Here is a 12,351-nt window from a genome sequence, read left to right as displayed (position 1 = left end):
ATGGGTAATTCGAAAACTCACAGAGGTCCCTCTATACAAATCAAACTGTAGACGGTGTGAAAGCACCTATTGTTTTAAATAATGGTCGGAATGTGACCTGTGAGCCTTCTGAATTACCGTGGGACAGCACATTCTAAACTAAAATGTTCAATCAATAAAGTAACATCTTATCTTATCTTAATAGTATCTTCATATTAATAATAATAATAAATCATACAGTATGTGTCCGAAAGGGAGCAGGAGGAAGCAAACACAAAAATATACAAAAAATATACTGCATATTAAAGCAAACGATTGTAAAGGTTAAAGTATGAGCATAACAAATAAAGAAGTTTAATGTAAACATTTACATTATAATTATGATTATTTAATATATAAAGACTATATATTATTGAATTACAAGATTAGATATACTTTAGTTGATCTAAAATATTGATGTGTTCAAATGCTATTCAAAACACAACTGAAAGTCCATGAAACTTGTCTTTCTGTATTTGTGAATGAAGCGCCATCTCCTGGTTAAAACCTGAAATTGAAAATCTGGCAACGCCCTCTTGGAAAATAGTGGGAGGGCTTAACATTCCTCTATACTGGTCTTTGGCAGGTCGTAGAAAGGAAGCTGTAAGCTGGAGTCTGAAATGAAGTGCTACATCTGTATATGATATGTTTTATAATGATTGATCGTGAAAGTGTTCTCAAAGCTGGTAAAGGTGCAGCTAGTTTGAATGACTTTCTATACTGCAGGGTAGCTTGTGGATTTACTCCAGGTGGAACTAAAGTCTGATTTAACACTTGATTATATTTCACATCATTCATCCACATCTGTAAAGTAACTAAAGGGATTAAATACATGTAGGGGAGTAGAAGTACACCATGTACCTCTGAACTGTAGTAGAAGAACAAAGTAACACAACATTGAAATATTTAAATAAAGTACAAGTATCTCAAAATTGTGCCCAAGTATAGTAGCCTACTTGTTGAGTTTATGAACTTAGTTACTTTACACCATGTGGCTATAAAGATAGAAAGACTAAGCCTTGTGCAGAGGCATGAAAATACATTTTCAAAATGCTCAACAGTGCAGCCAAAATTATAAACTGACTGCTACACAATTTAAAATAAATGCTTTTATATATTTCTATTAGATGTGACTCTTTGGCGCTTCTGTTATTATTAACACTGCTGCTTTAGTTGTTCTGACTGCTAAAATCCTCTGTCATTCCGTGGGGTGGGGGAGCCGGGGGCTCGGATCCTTGTCACCTTTTTCATACCTGATGAGTTTGCATCCCTGTATGTTAAAAAGCCTCAGTCACCTTCATTCATGTAATAAAAACATCTCAGGTCAGTAACACTCAAAGCTAAATGTGCAATACCATGTTCAGCTATGTTACTATTTATAATGTTATTGTTTTTACATCAGAAGATGTACATATCGGAATGATTTCTTAAATTACAGTAGGCTATTTTTTACAATGTGTGTTGGAAGGATTTATTAAATTACTATGAATATTGTCATTGTTGGAGGCTTTTATAGAAGGTTGAACTATAAGCCTGAATTACATAACATGTTATACCTAAAAAGATAAAAGCCACAATAAATAAATCACAATTATTCTAGTTATTTTTACCTCCCGTGTTGCTTTCAACCCACCAGCTTTTGTGGTGTTGTTACGTCACTAACTGTAAACTTTTCACATACAGTCTATGGTCACTCAGAGTAACCTGCAGTTAATTTAGCTGCTGGAGAAGAAAGATCAGGGGGGGAGTGGGGGGGAGAGAGCTGTGGTTGATGGGCTTTTAGTTGTAGAAATACACAGCTGAGAGCTGCCGTTTCATTCAGACTGTTTAAAAAACGGTAACAACGGACTATTAGTATTTTTCTTAGCGGATGCATGTCAAGTTAAATCAATACATACAACTATTTTTTAAATCAATAAAAACATTTTCTAAATCCATAAAAGCATTTCAATTAATACTGGGAGTCATGTCGTTACTTTGTTGAGAATGTGGCCATGTAATAAGCGGGATAATTTGCAGCGACTTGTTCCTTATGGGGAAAATAGCACCCGTCATGCAGATGAGGATCCCTCCGCTACACTTTGGGATCCTGATCTGCCGACGAGGCTCCATTGAAATATAAATATTTTTAGTGAATTACTGAGTTTAGGCACGTTAATAACGTTTTAAGGAAGTTGAATACAGTATATTCATATGTGTCAGTGATTTCATGTCAATTCGGCGAACATAAACATAAATGATCGTGGTGAAGATGATGATTAAATTAGGATTACAAATCGAGAACCGGGCTGCATTTCCTCCCGTTCGTTTTTTTCGACTAGACAACATTATTTTGTTAAATAACAAAATGGTGATGTTTTGTAAATGATTACATGTCTCTTATTTAGCACAGAGTATGATATCCGTGACATATGGATCTTAACAAAGTTCCGCTGTACATCCAGCATACTGTATCTCACTTTATTTCACATGAGCTCCAGTGTGGAACCCCACTGCACCCCCTGGTGGATCAATGATCCATTGCAGCTGGCTTCATTATAATTACATTTATCTATCACGGGGGTGGTCTCAAGTCAAGCTGGAGGTTTTCCCTTGAGCGAGGGCAGATCACGTACCAATCACGGCCCTCACGTTTCAAACTGTCTGAAATGAATCGCTACATCTGTATAGGATCGTGCACATACAGAAGAAGGTCGTCAGCATATAATGAGACCCTGTGTTCGATATCCCCTCTCTGAATCCCCTTAATTCCTCTCTCTGCTTTTAGAGCAATCGACAATGGCTCGATAGCAATTGCAAATAGTAGTGGGGAGAGCGGACACCCCTGACGCGTCCCGCGGAAAAGAGGGAAGAATTTGGAGCGCTGAGTGTTCGTACATACAGAGGAGTGAGGAGAAGAGTACAGAAGTCTAACCCAGGAGATGAGGCCTGAACCAAACCCCAGCCGTTGAAGGACAGAAAACAGATAGGCCCACTCAACCCTGTTGAAGGCCTTCTCAGCATCAAGAGATATGACAACCTCCGGTTCAGCAGGAGAAGGCGGGCTGTGGATCACGCTGAGAAGTCTTCGGACATTTGTGAAGGAGTGCCTCCCTCTTATGAATCCTGTCTGATCTTCCAAAATGATGGAGGGTATAATAGATTCCAACCGGCGAGCAAAAATCTTCGCAAGTATTTTCACATCTACAGAAAGGAGTGAGATTGGGCGATATGTGCGCAGCTCACCGTTCCTTGCCCTTCTTAAAGATCAGAGGGATAGAGGCTTGCATAAGAGTGGGCGGCAGTGAGCCTTGGTCGTACGACGAATTAAACATATCTAATAATAATGGGGACAGTTGATTTGAGAATCTTTTGTAGAATTCTACCGGGTATCCGTCAGGTCCCGGTGATTTGCCACTGTTCATGGCCTATATTGCCTCTTTAATCTCAGCGAGCTGCAGTTTGGCATCTATTGTCTGTTGGTCGTTAGTCGAAATCTTGGGCATATCTAATTTATCCAAAAATGTATGTAGCTGATCTTCGTTATCAGGGGATTCAGACGTGTAGAGACGAGAGTAGTAGGTTTTAAAGATGTTATTAATCTCTCCCGGGTCAGAAGTGAGAGAGCCCAACCCGTCCCGAATCTGGGTGATTTGGTTCGAGGCAACCCTAGCCTTTAGTTGGTGGGCCAGGAGATGGCCAGCTTTATCACCATGTTCATATATAGACCCTCGTGAATGTAGGAGTCGTTGTTCAGCCTCTCTTGTTAGGAGAAGTTCAAGTTCTGTTTGGAGCCCCATCCGTTCTTTAAATAGATCAGGTGATTGAGTGGAAAATAGTTGGTTGTCTAGATTAATGATAGATTCTTCCAGTTCTCTTTGGCGTGCTCTACGAAGTTTATTAACATGAGACATATGCGAGATGATCTTACCCCTAAGAAAAGCTTTAAGGGTTTCCCAGAGTAGTGACGCAGAGGTCTCTTCATTTTGGTTGGTCTCACAGAAGAATGCAATTGATTCCGAAATACACTCACAAAAGGCTGCATCAGAAAGTAAAAGAGGGTCAAGACGCCAGAATCTAAATTCCTCAGGCTTATGATCAAAGTGAAGGTCCAGGGTCACAGTTGAATGATCTGATACAGTTATCGGTGAGTACTGAACAGAGACAATCGACAAAATAAATGTTTTATCAACAATAAAATAATCTATGCGAGAGTATGAACCATGTGCATGGGAAAAGAAAGAGTATTGCCTAGCCGAGGGATGTAAAAATCTCCACGGGTCGACGTAGCCATAATGGTCCATAAAAGCAGAGAGAGTTTGTGCCGTTTTAGAGGGCGCCACAGTTCTGGAACTAGATCTGTCTAGTGCTGGGTCTATAACACAATTCATATCTCCTCCCAGTATCAATAGGTGGGAATTCAAATCGGGGATGGTGGAGAATAGCGACTTCACAAAATTATGATCATCCCAATTGGGAGCATACACAGAAACTAAGATGACCAGCTTCTGATAGAGTGTACCAGAAATGATGACATAACTTCCATTTGGATCTAAAATTGTATTAGTAAGGGTGAAATTAACTTTTTTCCGAACTAAAATGGCTGTGCCCCTTGTCTTTAGGTTAAATTGTGAATGAAACATTTGTCCAATCCACGGCCTATTCAGCTTTGGCTGATCAGATTTACATAGATGTGTCTCTTGTATAAACATTATATCCGCCTTCAGGTTTTTAAGATGTGTCATAATCTTTGTGCATTTCACCGAAGCATTCAACCCACCAGTGTTCAAAGAGAGTATCCTGACCGCCTGTCCACCACCAGTCCCTGTAGCAGTTACATTAGCCATGACACCGCGTACAGCATCGAAGGTGTAAGAACAGCCCTAGAACATCCACAACAAAAAATGGAGAGAACAGTGTACATAAAGATGACAAAACAGAATGTAAAATAAACAGCTGCGTCAAACAAATGGAAACCTATAGCCCCATCAAAATAAATGCCCCACCCTCTCCCTCCCACCTCCTCCCATGCCCTAGCCCCCCTCCCTCCCCACCCCCTCCCTCCATCTGCCAATGAAATTGGCAATAACTTCCCTACCTGAATCATCTCTCCTTCTTCAAGGTGTCTCAGTACCCACATCATGCAAATACAACCTCCTTAGTAAGTGTAACAAATGTGAACAGCAAATGTTAACAAGAACATTGCAAAAGTGCAAGAATATCCCGGGTATAGAGTGTAAATACAAAAATGAAAACAATAAAATAAAATAAAAATAGATGTAAACATTTTACATCGTGTGCTGTCATGGCCGAGCAACGTTAGTTATAAAAGAAATTACGTCCCAACAGAACGACGGCTGTAAAGTGCCCAGAAACAATTGTGAACAGCACGAGTTAACAAGGACATTAGAAAAACTGCAAAAAACACCCCGGGTATATAATCTAAATACAAAAATGTAATCATACAAAAAATACATGTAGACCACATGTCGCATTGTGCGCTGTCATGGCTAGGTAACGTTAGATTATACAATCAATTTTGTCCAAACATAACGGTTGTAACATACCCAGTCCACCATCAATGCAGCGCTAGCGTGGTTTATCCTAGCCTAGCTCAGCCACCACTAGCCTAGCACAACATCAGTGGTTAGTTAGCCGGCTCGCGTTCATAGCCAGCTGCAAAGGCTACAGCCTCCAGGGGCGAGGGGAACCTTTTCTTAGCCCCGTTTCCTAGTGTGATCTGCAGGCGAGCAGGGAACAGAAGAGCCGGTCTGAGGCCTAGGTTGTACAGCTTTGACATGATGTTTCGGTATTTCATTTCGGTCGCGGTCTCGCCCCTGTCTGCGGCCTAGCAGCCGGCGCTCTGTGTGCACGGTCCAGCTTGGGAGGGGATTGGAGAGTTTCATTGCCTAGCAGCTCGACCAAAAGTTCAGAAAAGAAGGTTGTAGGCCGGGGTCCCTCAATAGACTCAGGAAGTCCAATGATTCTAATGTTATTTCTGCGGCTCCGACCTTCCAGATTTGCGGTCTTCGCAGCCAGCTTAGCATTGCTATCTGCTAATACCGCACACTTCTCCTGGAGTATACGGAGTCGCTGATCTTGCAGATTGGCATTGGTCTCAAGAGAGCCTATGTGTTCCCCATGTTCTGCTACTGTGGTCTGCGTTTGTTTCAGCTTTGCCTCCAGTACCGCAAAGGCAGCTTTGAAGTCAGCTGAAATGCCAGCTCTGTACTCCCTCTGTGCTAGCTCTGAGCTAGCTCTGTGCTCTTCAAGCAGGCTAATTATGCTAGCCATGTCTGAGACAGCAGTTTCGGTCTTTTTTGCCTGTTTCGTCATTCCTGCAGATTTCGGCATCACATCGGCTTTTTCTGATCTATATTCCAAATTATGTTCACACAATACGGGTTTAACTCAACTTCGGTGGTTTTAAATTAAATGTAGAAAGTAAAGTCGTGGGAGAACGACACAACGCAGCCCTCACATGTTCGTCCAACTGGATGTCCATGATTTAATTTTTAATAGTCACACTTGATTTCGCCGATTTTCTTGTTGCCCCAGCTGGTCGACAACTCTTTTAGCAGAAACAAAGGCTACATTACTTTATTAAATCGATGTTAATCTATGTGTGTGGATCTGTGGATGTGGAATTAACGGACGTGACGTTGTGCGATTGCGTTACCAGGCAACAGCTTCGGTTCATGTTAATTTACAAACTCTTCAACTCGAACCGTAGTTATATTTAAAAACATTTTAGAAGGCCTCACGAAATACTTTAATGTAAATTTAAATTTAAATGTGAAGGAATGTGTATATAACAAAATACATCTGTCAAAAACAATACCGGAAACAGACGTAGGCAAGATCCTCAGCTCGGTGATGCGATGGTTTAGACAGGCTGTATTTACACCATAACGGTGCACAGCTGATAGAAAGGGACACCTAGTGGTTAAAGCACGTTATTGAATTGTATTATTATTATTAACTAACAGAATAAGAGACCTGACAGGTGATGGTCAGACGTTGACCTGGCTGCACAGTCACAGAGGCTGGCTGTGTCAACTGTTCACACTTCACACCTGTACAAATAAAAAAAATGTTATATGACAGATTATCCTGTTAAACAGCAGTATAATAAGTGTTGACTCACTTCCAGCTGCCAGCAGCAGCAGCAGCAGCAGATATAACATGATGATGATGATGACTCTGAGAACACGTGACAGTCTCATGTGAAGGCCTTATAACTGTATCACAATGGATATTACTGAGTTTGCATATAACCAAACACATTGCATATGAATATGAATCGGACTGGAAATAGAAAATGGAGCTTGTTATTGTTACTTTTACAAGAATACAATCACCTTAGTGTTTAAAGAGTCTAGAATCAACTTTGTGTACTTTATTTTGGCAAAAACAGATAATTAACATCTGGAGCTCTTTTAATGTCCTTTTTGATTATTGTTACACCAGGTCTTGTCCAAACCTTTATTCCATATTCAATATCAATTACTTAACAAAACAGCACACCTGAAATGTATATTTAAATCCTTTATTAAGGGCAGTGAATTAATTGTTTCTGTATGTTTTTCAAATCAGTGTTATAAGTGTCATAGACACATAATTCCATTGCTATTATTATCCTTAAAATATATGTAAAACAAAACTACTTGGTGGTGGTTTGCTAATGACAGTTAATTCTGTTTTTGCTATTGATTTTGCTATCTTGTGAATAAACCATCAGTGTTTGCCATCAAAGTTCCTGCTTTCCTCGTGTCTCTCTGAGTCCAGTTTCCATTGCTTCAGAAGTTTCCATCGCATATGAGAGATTTGTACATGCTTGTAAATGATTTTGGTTTCAGTTTGTGTTTCACATGTGTGAACAGTATTTCTGAATAATGTCCCTAACGGCCCCTCATAGACATAATCCAAAAATAAATGTGAATATTGTTTTGTATTATCACGCCAAGAATTGAAGTTGAAGTGCAGCTTGAATATATAGGATATAAAAATGACAAGTACAGTAAGAAAGAAAGTGATATGAGTGACATGTTTTATTATTTGATTACCCTTAATTTTCTCTGTTGATAAGATGTTATGGAATGAAATACAATGTCAGATTAGGGGAAAGTTAGGGGAGTGCATGTTAATGTGTCTGGAGGTGGCGTGTTCCAGAAGTGTTTGGGTTTGTCTGCCATGTGTGGGCTGCGTTCCATGGTGTGTCCAGGGTTTACACACCACCACCACCTCCCGTCGACGTTCGAGGGCCTCATCACATCACAGCCCTGCCGATGTGATATAATGTATAGGACCTTTTTCCTCATGGGTGTCATTCAACAGACCAAACATGACAGTTTTAGAGAATGAGTTTGTATGGATACACTTAAAACATATATTTGTATTTGTCTTGGCTTCAGTTCACGGATAACATAAGAACACAAATAGGCACGACACTTACAAAGATGTTTTTTTTATATGTATTTTATTACTCCAATGTAGAAAAAAAAAAGTCAGGCATATTTAACTAGGAAAGTTTTCCTTTGGCCCCCAGGAATTTTTCCACTTCGCCCCACTGTAAAACAGAAACACAGCAAAAAGTATTACTTTTTTTCAACTGTTTGGAATATGTAGTTCTACAGTATGTTGACAATGCTATTTCAAATGAGAAGATATACTAAGTTACTTAAAAATATCATGATGAAAGTTCAGTATAATATATATATTTATATATAACACATACATCATATATAATACAAGGTACATTTTTAATTTCAAAGTCAATGCTTAATTTGACCAATTCTTTGAATTTGCTGTCTTATCAATGCCCAGACATACAGCACTAAACTTAGACAACTGCCTCCAAGACCATCCATCCATCCATCCATCTTCTCCCGCTTATCCGTGGTCGGGTCGCGGAGGTAGCAGTTCCAGCAGAGAGCCCCAAACTTTCTTTTCCCTGGCCACATCAACCAGCTCTGACTGGGGGATCCCAAGGCGCTCCCAGGCCAGCGAAGAGATATAATCCCTCCATCTGGTTCTAGGTCTACCCCTTGGTCTCTTCCCAGCTGGACGTGCCTGGAACACCTCCCTAGGGAGGCGCCCAGGTGGCATCCTAACTAGGTGCCCGAACCACCTCAACTGGCTCCTTTCGACGCGAAGGAGGAGCGGTTCAACTCCGAGTCCCTACCGGATGACTGAACTTCTCACCTTATCCCTAAGGGAGACACCAGCCACCCTGCGGAGAAAACCCATCTCGGCCGCTTGTACCCGCGATCTCGTTCTTTCGGTCATGACCCATCCTTCATGACCATATGTGAGGGTAGGAAAGAAAATGGCGCGGTAGACAGAGAGCTTTGCCTTCTGGCTCAGCTCCCTTTTCGTCACAACGGTGCGGTAAAGCGACTGCAGTACCGCTCCCGCTGCTCCGATTCTCCGACCCATCTCACGCTCCATTGTTCCCTCACTCGAGAACAAGACCCCGAGATACTTGAACTCCTTCACTTGGGTTAAGGACTCATTCCCTACTTGGAGTGGACAGTCCATCGGTTTCCTGCTGAGAACCATGGCCTCAGATTTGGAGGTGCTGATCCTCATCCCAGCCGCTTCACACTCGGTTGCGAACCGATCCAGTGAGTGCTGAAGGTCGCAGACCGATGAAGCCATCAGAACCACATCATCTGCAAAAAGCAGTGGTGCAATCCTTAGTCCACCGAACTGCAGACCCCCTCCCCCACGACTATGCCTCGAAATCCGATCCATGTATATTACAAACAGGATTGGTGACAAAGCGCAGCCCTGGCGGAGGCCAACCCTCACCTGAAATGGGTCCGATTTACTGCCGAGGACCCGGACACAGCTCTCGCTTTGGGAGTACAGAGATTGGATGGCCCTGAGTAGAGACCCCCTCACCCCATACTCCCGCAGTACCTCCCACAGTGACTCCCTGGGAACCCGGTCATACGCCTTCTCCAAGTCTACAAAACACATGTAGACTGGATAAGCGTACTCCCAGGCCCCCTCCAGGATCCTTGCGAGAGTAAAAAGCTGATCCGTCGTTCCACGACCAGGACGGAATCCGCATTGTTCCTCCTCAATCTGAGGTTCGACAATCGGCCTGACCCTCCTTTTGAGTACCTTAGAGTAAACTTTCCCGGGGAGGCTGAGTAGTGTGATGCCTCTGTAATTGGCACACACCCTCTGATCCCCCTTTTTAAAAAGGGGAACCACCACCCCGGTCTGCCACTCCTTCGGTACTGTTTCCGACTTCCACGCAACGTTGATGAGACGTGTCAACCATGACAGTCCCTCAACACCCAGAGCCTTCAGCATTTCTGGGCGGATCTCATCCACCCCCGGGGCTTTGCCACTGTGAAGTTGTTTGACGACCTCAGTGACCTCCCCCCGGGAGATTGGTGTCGATCCCCCGTCTTACTACAGCTCTGCCTCGAACATAGAGGGCGGAGTTGTCGGGTTCAGGAGTTCCTCAAAGTGCTCCTTCCAACGCCCTAACACTCCATCAGTTGAGGTCAACAACGTCCCATCCTTACTGTACACAGCTTGGATGGTTCCCTGCTTCCCCCTCCTGAGGTGTCGGACAGTTTTCCAGAACAACTTTGGTGCCGCCCGAAAGTCCTTTTCCATGTCTTCTCCGAACTTCTCCCACACCCGCTGCTTTGCCTCGGCCACGGCTGAGGCTGCTGCCCTTCGGGCCTGTCGGTACCTTGCAACTGCCTCGGGAGTCCCCCGGGATAACAAATCCCTGAAGGCCTCCTTCTTCAGTCGGACGGCTTCCCTGACCACCGGTGTCCACCAGGAGGTTTGAGGGTTACCGCCCCTTAAGGCACCTAGGACCTTGAGACCACAGCTCCCCGCCGCGGCTTCGGCAATAGAGGCTTTGAACACCGACCACTCTGGTTCAATGTCCCCAACCTCCACAGGAATGCCCGAAAAGCTCCGCCGGAGGTTTGAGTTGAAGGCCTCCTGAACTTGGGCCTCCTCCAGACGTTCCCAGTTCACCCGAACTACACGTTTGGGATTACCAGGTCTATCCAGAGGCTTCCCCCGCCACTCGACCCAACTAACCACCAGATGGTGATCAGTTGACAACTCCGCCCCTCTCTTTACCCGAGTGTCCAAAACATACGGCCTCAGGTCCGATGATACGATAACGAAATCGATCATGGACCTTCTGCCTAGGGTGCTCTGGTACCACGTACACTTATGAGCATCCTTATGTTCGAACATGGTGTTTGTTATGGCCAATCCATGACTAGCACAGAAGTCCAGTAACAAACCACCACTTCGGTTCAGATCAGGGGGGCCGTTCCTCCCAATCACTCCCCTCCAAGTGTCTCCATCATTGCCCACATGTGCATTGAAGTCTCCCAGCAAGATTAAAGAGTCCCCTTCAGGAGCCCCATACAGGACTCTTTCCAGGGTCTCCAAGAAGGCCGTATACTCTGAACTGCTGTTGGGTGCATAAGCACACACAACAGTCAGAGTTTTCCCCCCCATAGCCCGCAGGCGTAGGGAGGCAACCCTCTCGTCCACTGGGGTAGACTCCAACAACGAAGCACCCAACCGGGGACTTGTGAGTATCCCCACACCCGCCCGGCGCCTCACACCTTGAGCAACTCCGGAGAAGAATAGAGTCCAACCCCTATCCAGAAGTAAGGTTCCAGAGCCGACGCTGTGCATAGAGGTGAGCCCAACCAGATCCAACTGGTAACGCTCCACCTCCCGCACAAGCTCCGACTCCTTCCCCCCCCAGAGAGGTGACGTTCCACGTCCCCAAAGCCAGCTTCTGTCGCCCGGGTCTGGTCCGTCGAGACCCTCTGCCTTCACTGCCACCCTTCTGGCAGCGCACCCGACCCCATCGCTGTTTCCCGTAGGTGGTGGGCTCGCGGGACGGAGAAGCGGAGGTGTTGCCCACGTCGCCTTTTCGGGCTGTGCCCGGCCGGGCTCCGTGGCAAGCCCGGCCACCAGACGCTCGCCGACGAGTCCTCCTTCTGGACAGCACTCCAAGACAGCACACAGAAATAATACTACTTACTACTAACTATACTTATAGTATAATTGTTAAGAACAAATGTAACAAGTAATTAATTACAAAAGAGATCAAATACCATCCAGCCTCACATATCAATCATTTAACCTTTATGGATATTGATCAAGGATAAACTCAGTTGTATATTGTATTTTAATTTCTATTCCAATGTAGGCTACTTCCCTGCTTATGTGTTACAACCAGATAGCGTTTCTAGGGCACGATTTTCATTTCATTTCAAACCTTTATTTAACCAGATTGGTCCCATTGAGATCATAGATCTCTTTTTCAAGGGAGACCTGCGATGTCTG

General features: G+C 43.9%; 1 protein-coding gene across 4 annotated transcripts in view; it reads right to left on the bottom strand.

Annotated features, from left to right (window-relative positions):
* Positions 1 to 8,457: 8,457 nt before the first annotated feature.
* LOC307028089 (uncharacterized protein) overlaps positions 8,458 to 12,351 on the bottom strand; it is a 29,525-nt gene continuing 25,631 nt past the window's right edge. For 3 of the 4 annotated variants that reach the window (XM_079662855.1, XM_079662854.1, XM_079662856.1), the window contains 2 exons: positions 8,830 to 12,012; positions 8,458 to 8,566 (listed from right to left, as the gene is read on the bottom strand). In XM_079662855.1, the coding sequence (XP_079518981.1) occupies positions 10,426 to 12,012 (1,587 nt within the window). In that variant the 3' untranslated portion in view covers positions 8,458 to 8,566; positions 8,830 to 10,425. The remainder of the gene's footprint in view (positions 8,567 to 8,829; positions 12,013 to 12,351) is intronic. The other variant, XM_079662853.1, reaches the window with a different exon arrangement.

The sequence above is a fragment of the Notothenia rossii genome, assembly GCF_949606895.1.
Source record: "Notothenia rossii genome assembly, chromosome: 2".
In the NCBI taxonomy this organism is placed as follows: Eukaryota; Metazoa; Chordata; class Actinopteri; order Perciformes; family Nototheniidae; genus Notothenia; species Notothenia rossii.
This window is presented reverse-complemented; position numbering and strand designations above follow the sequence as displayed.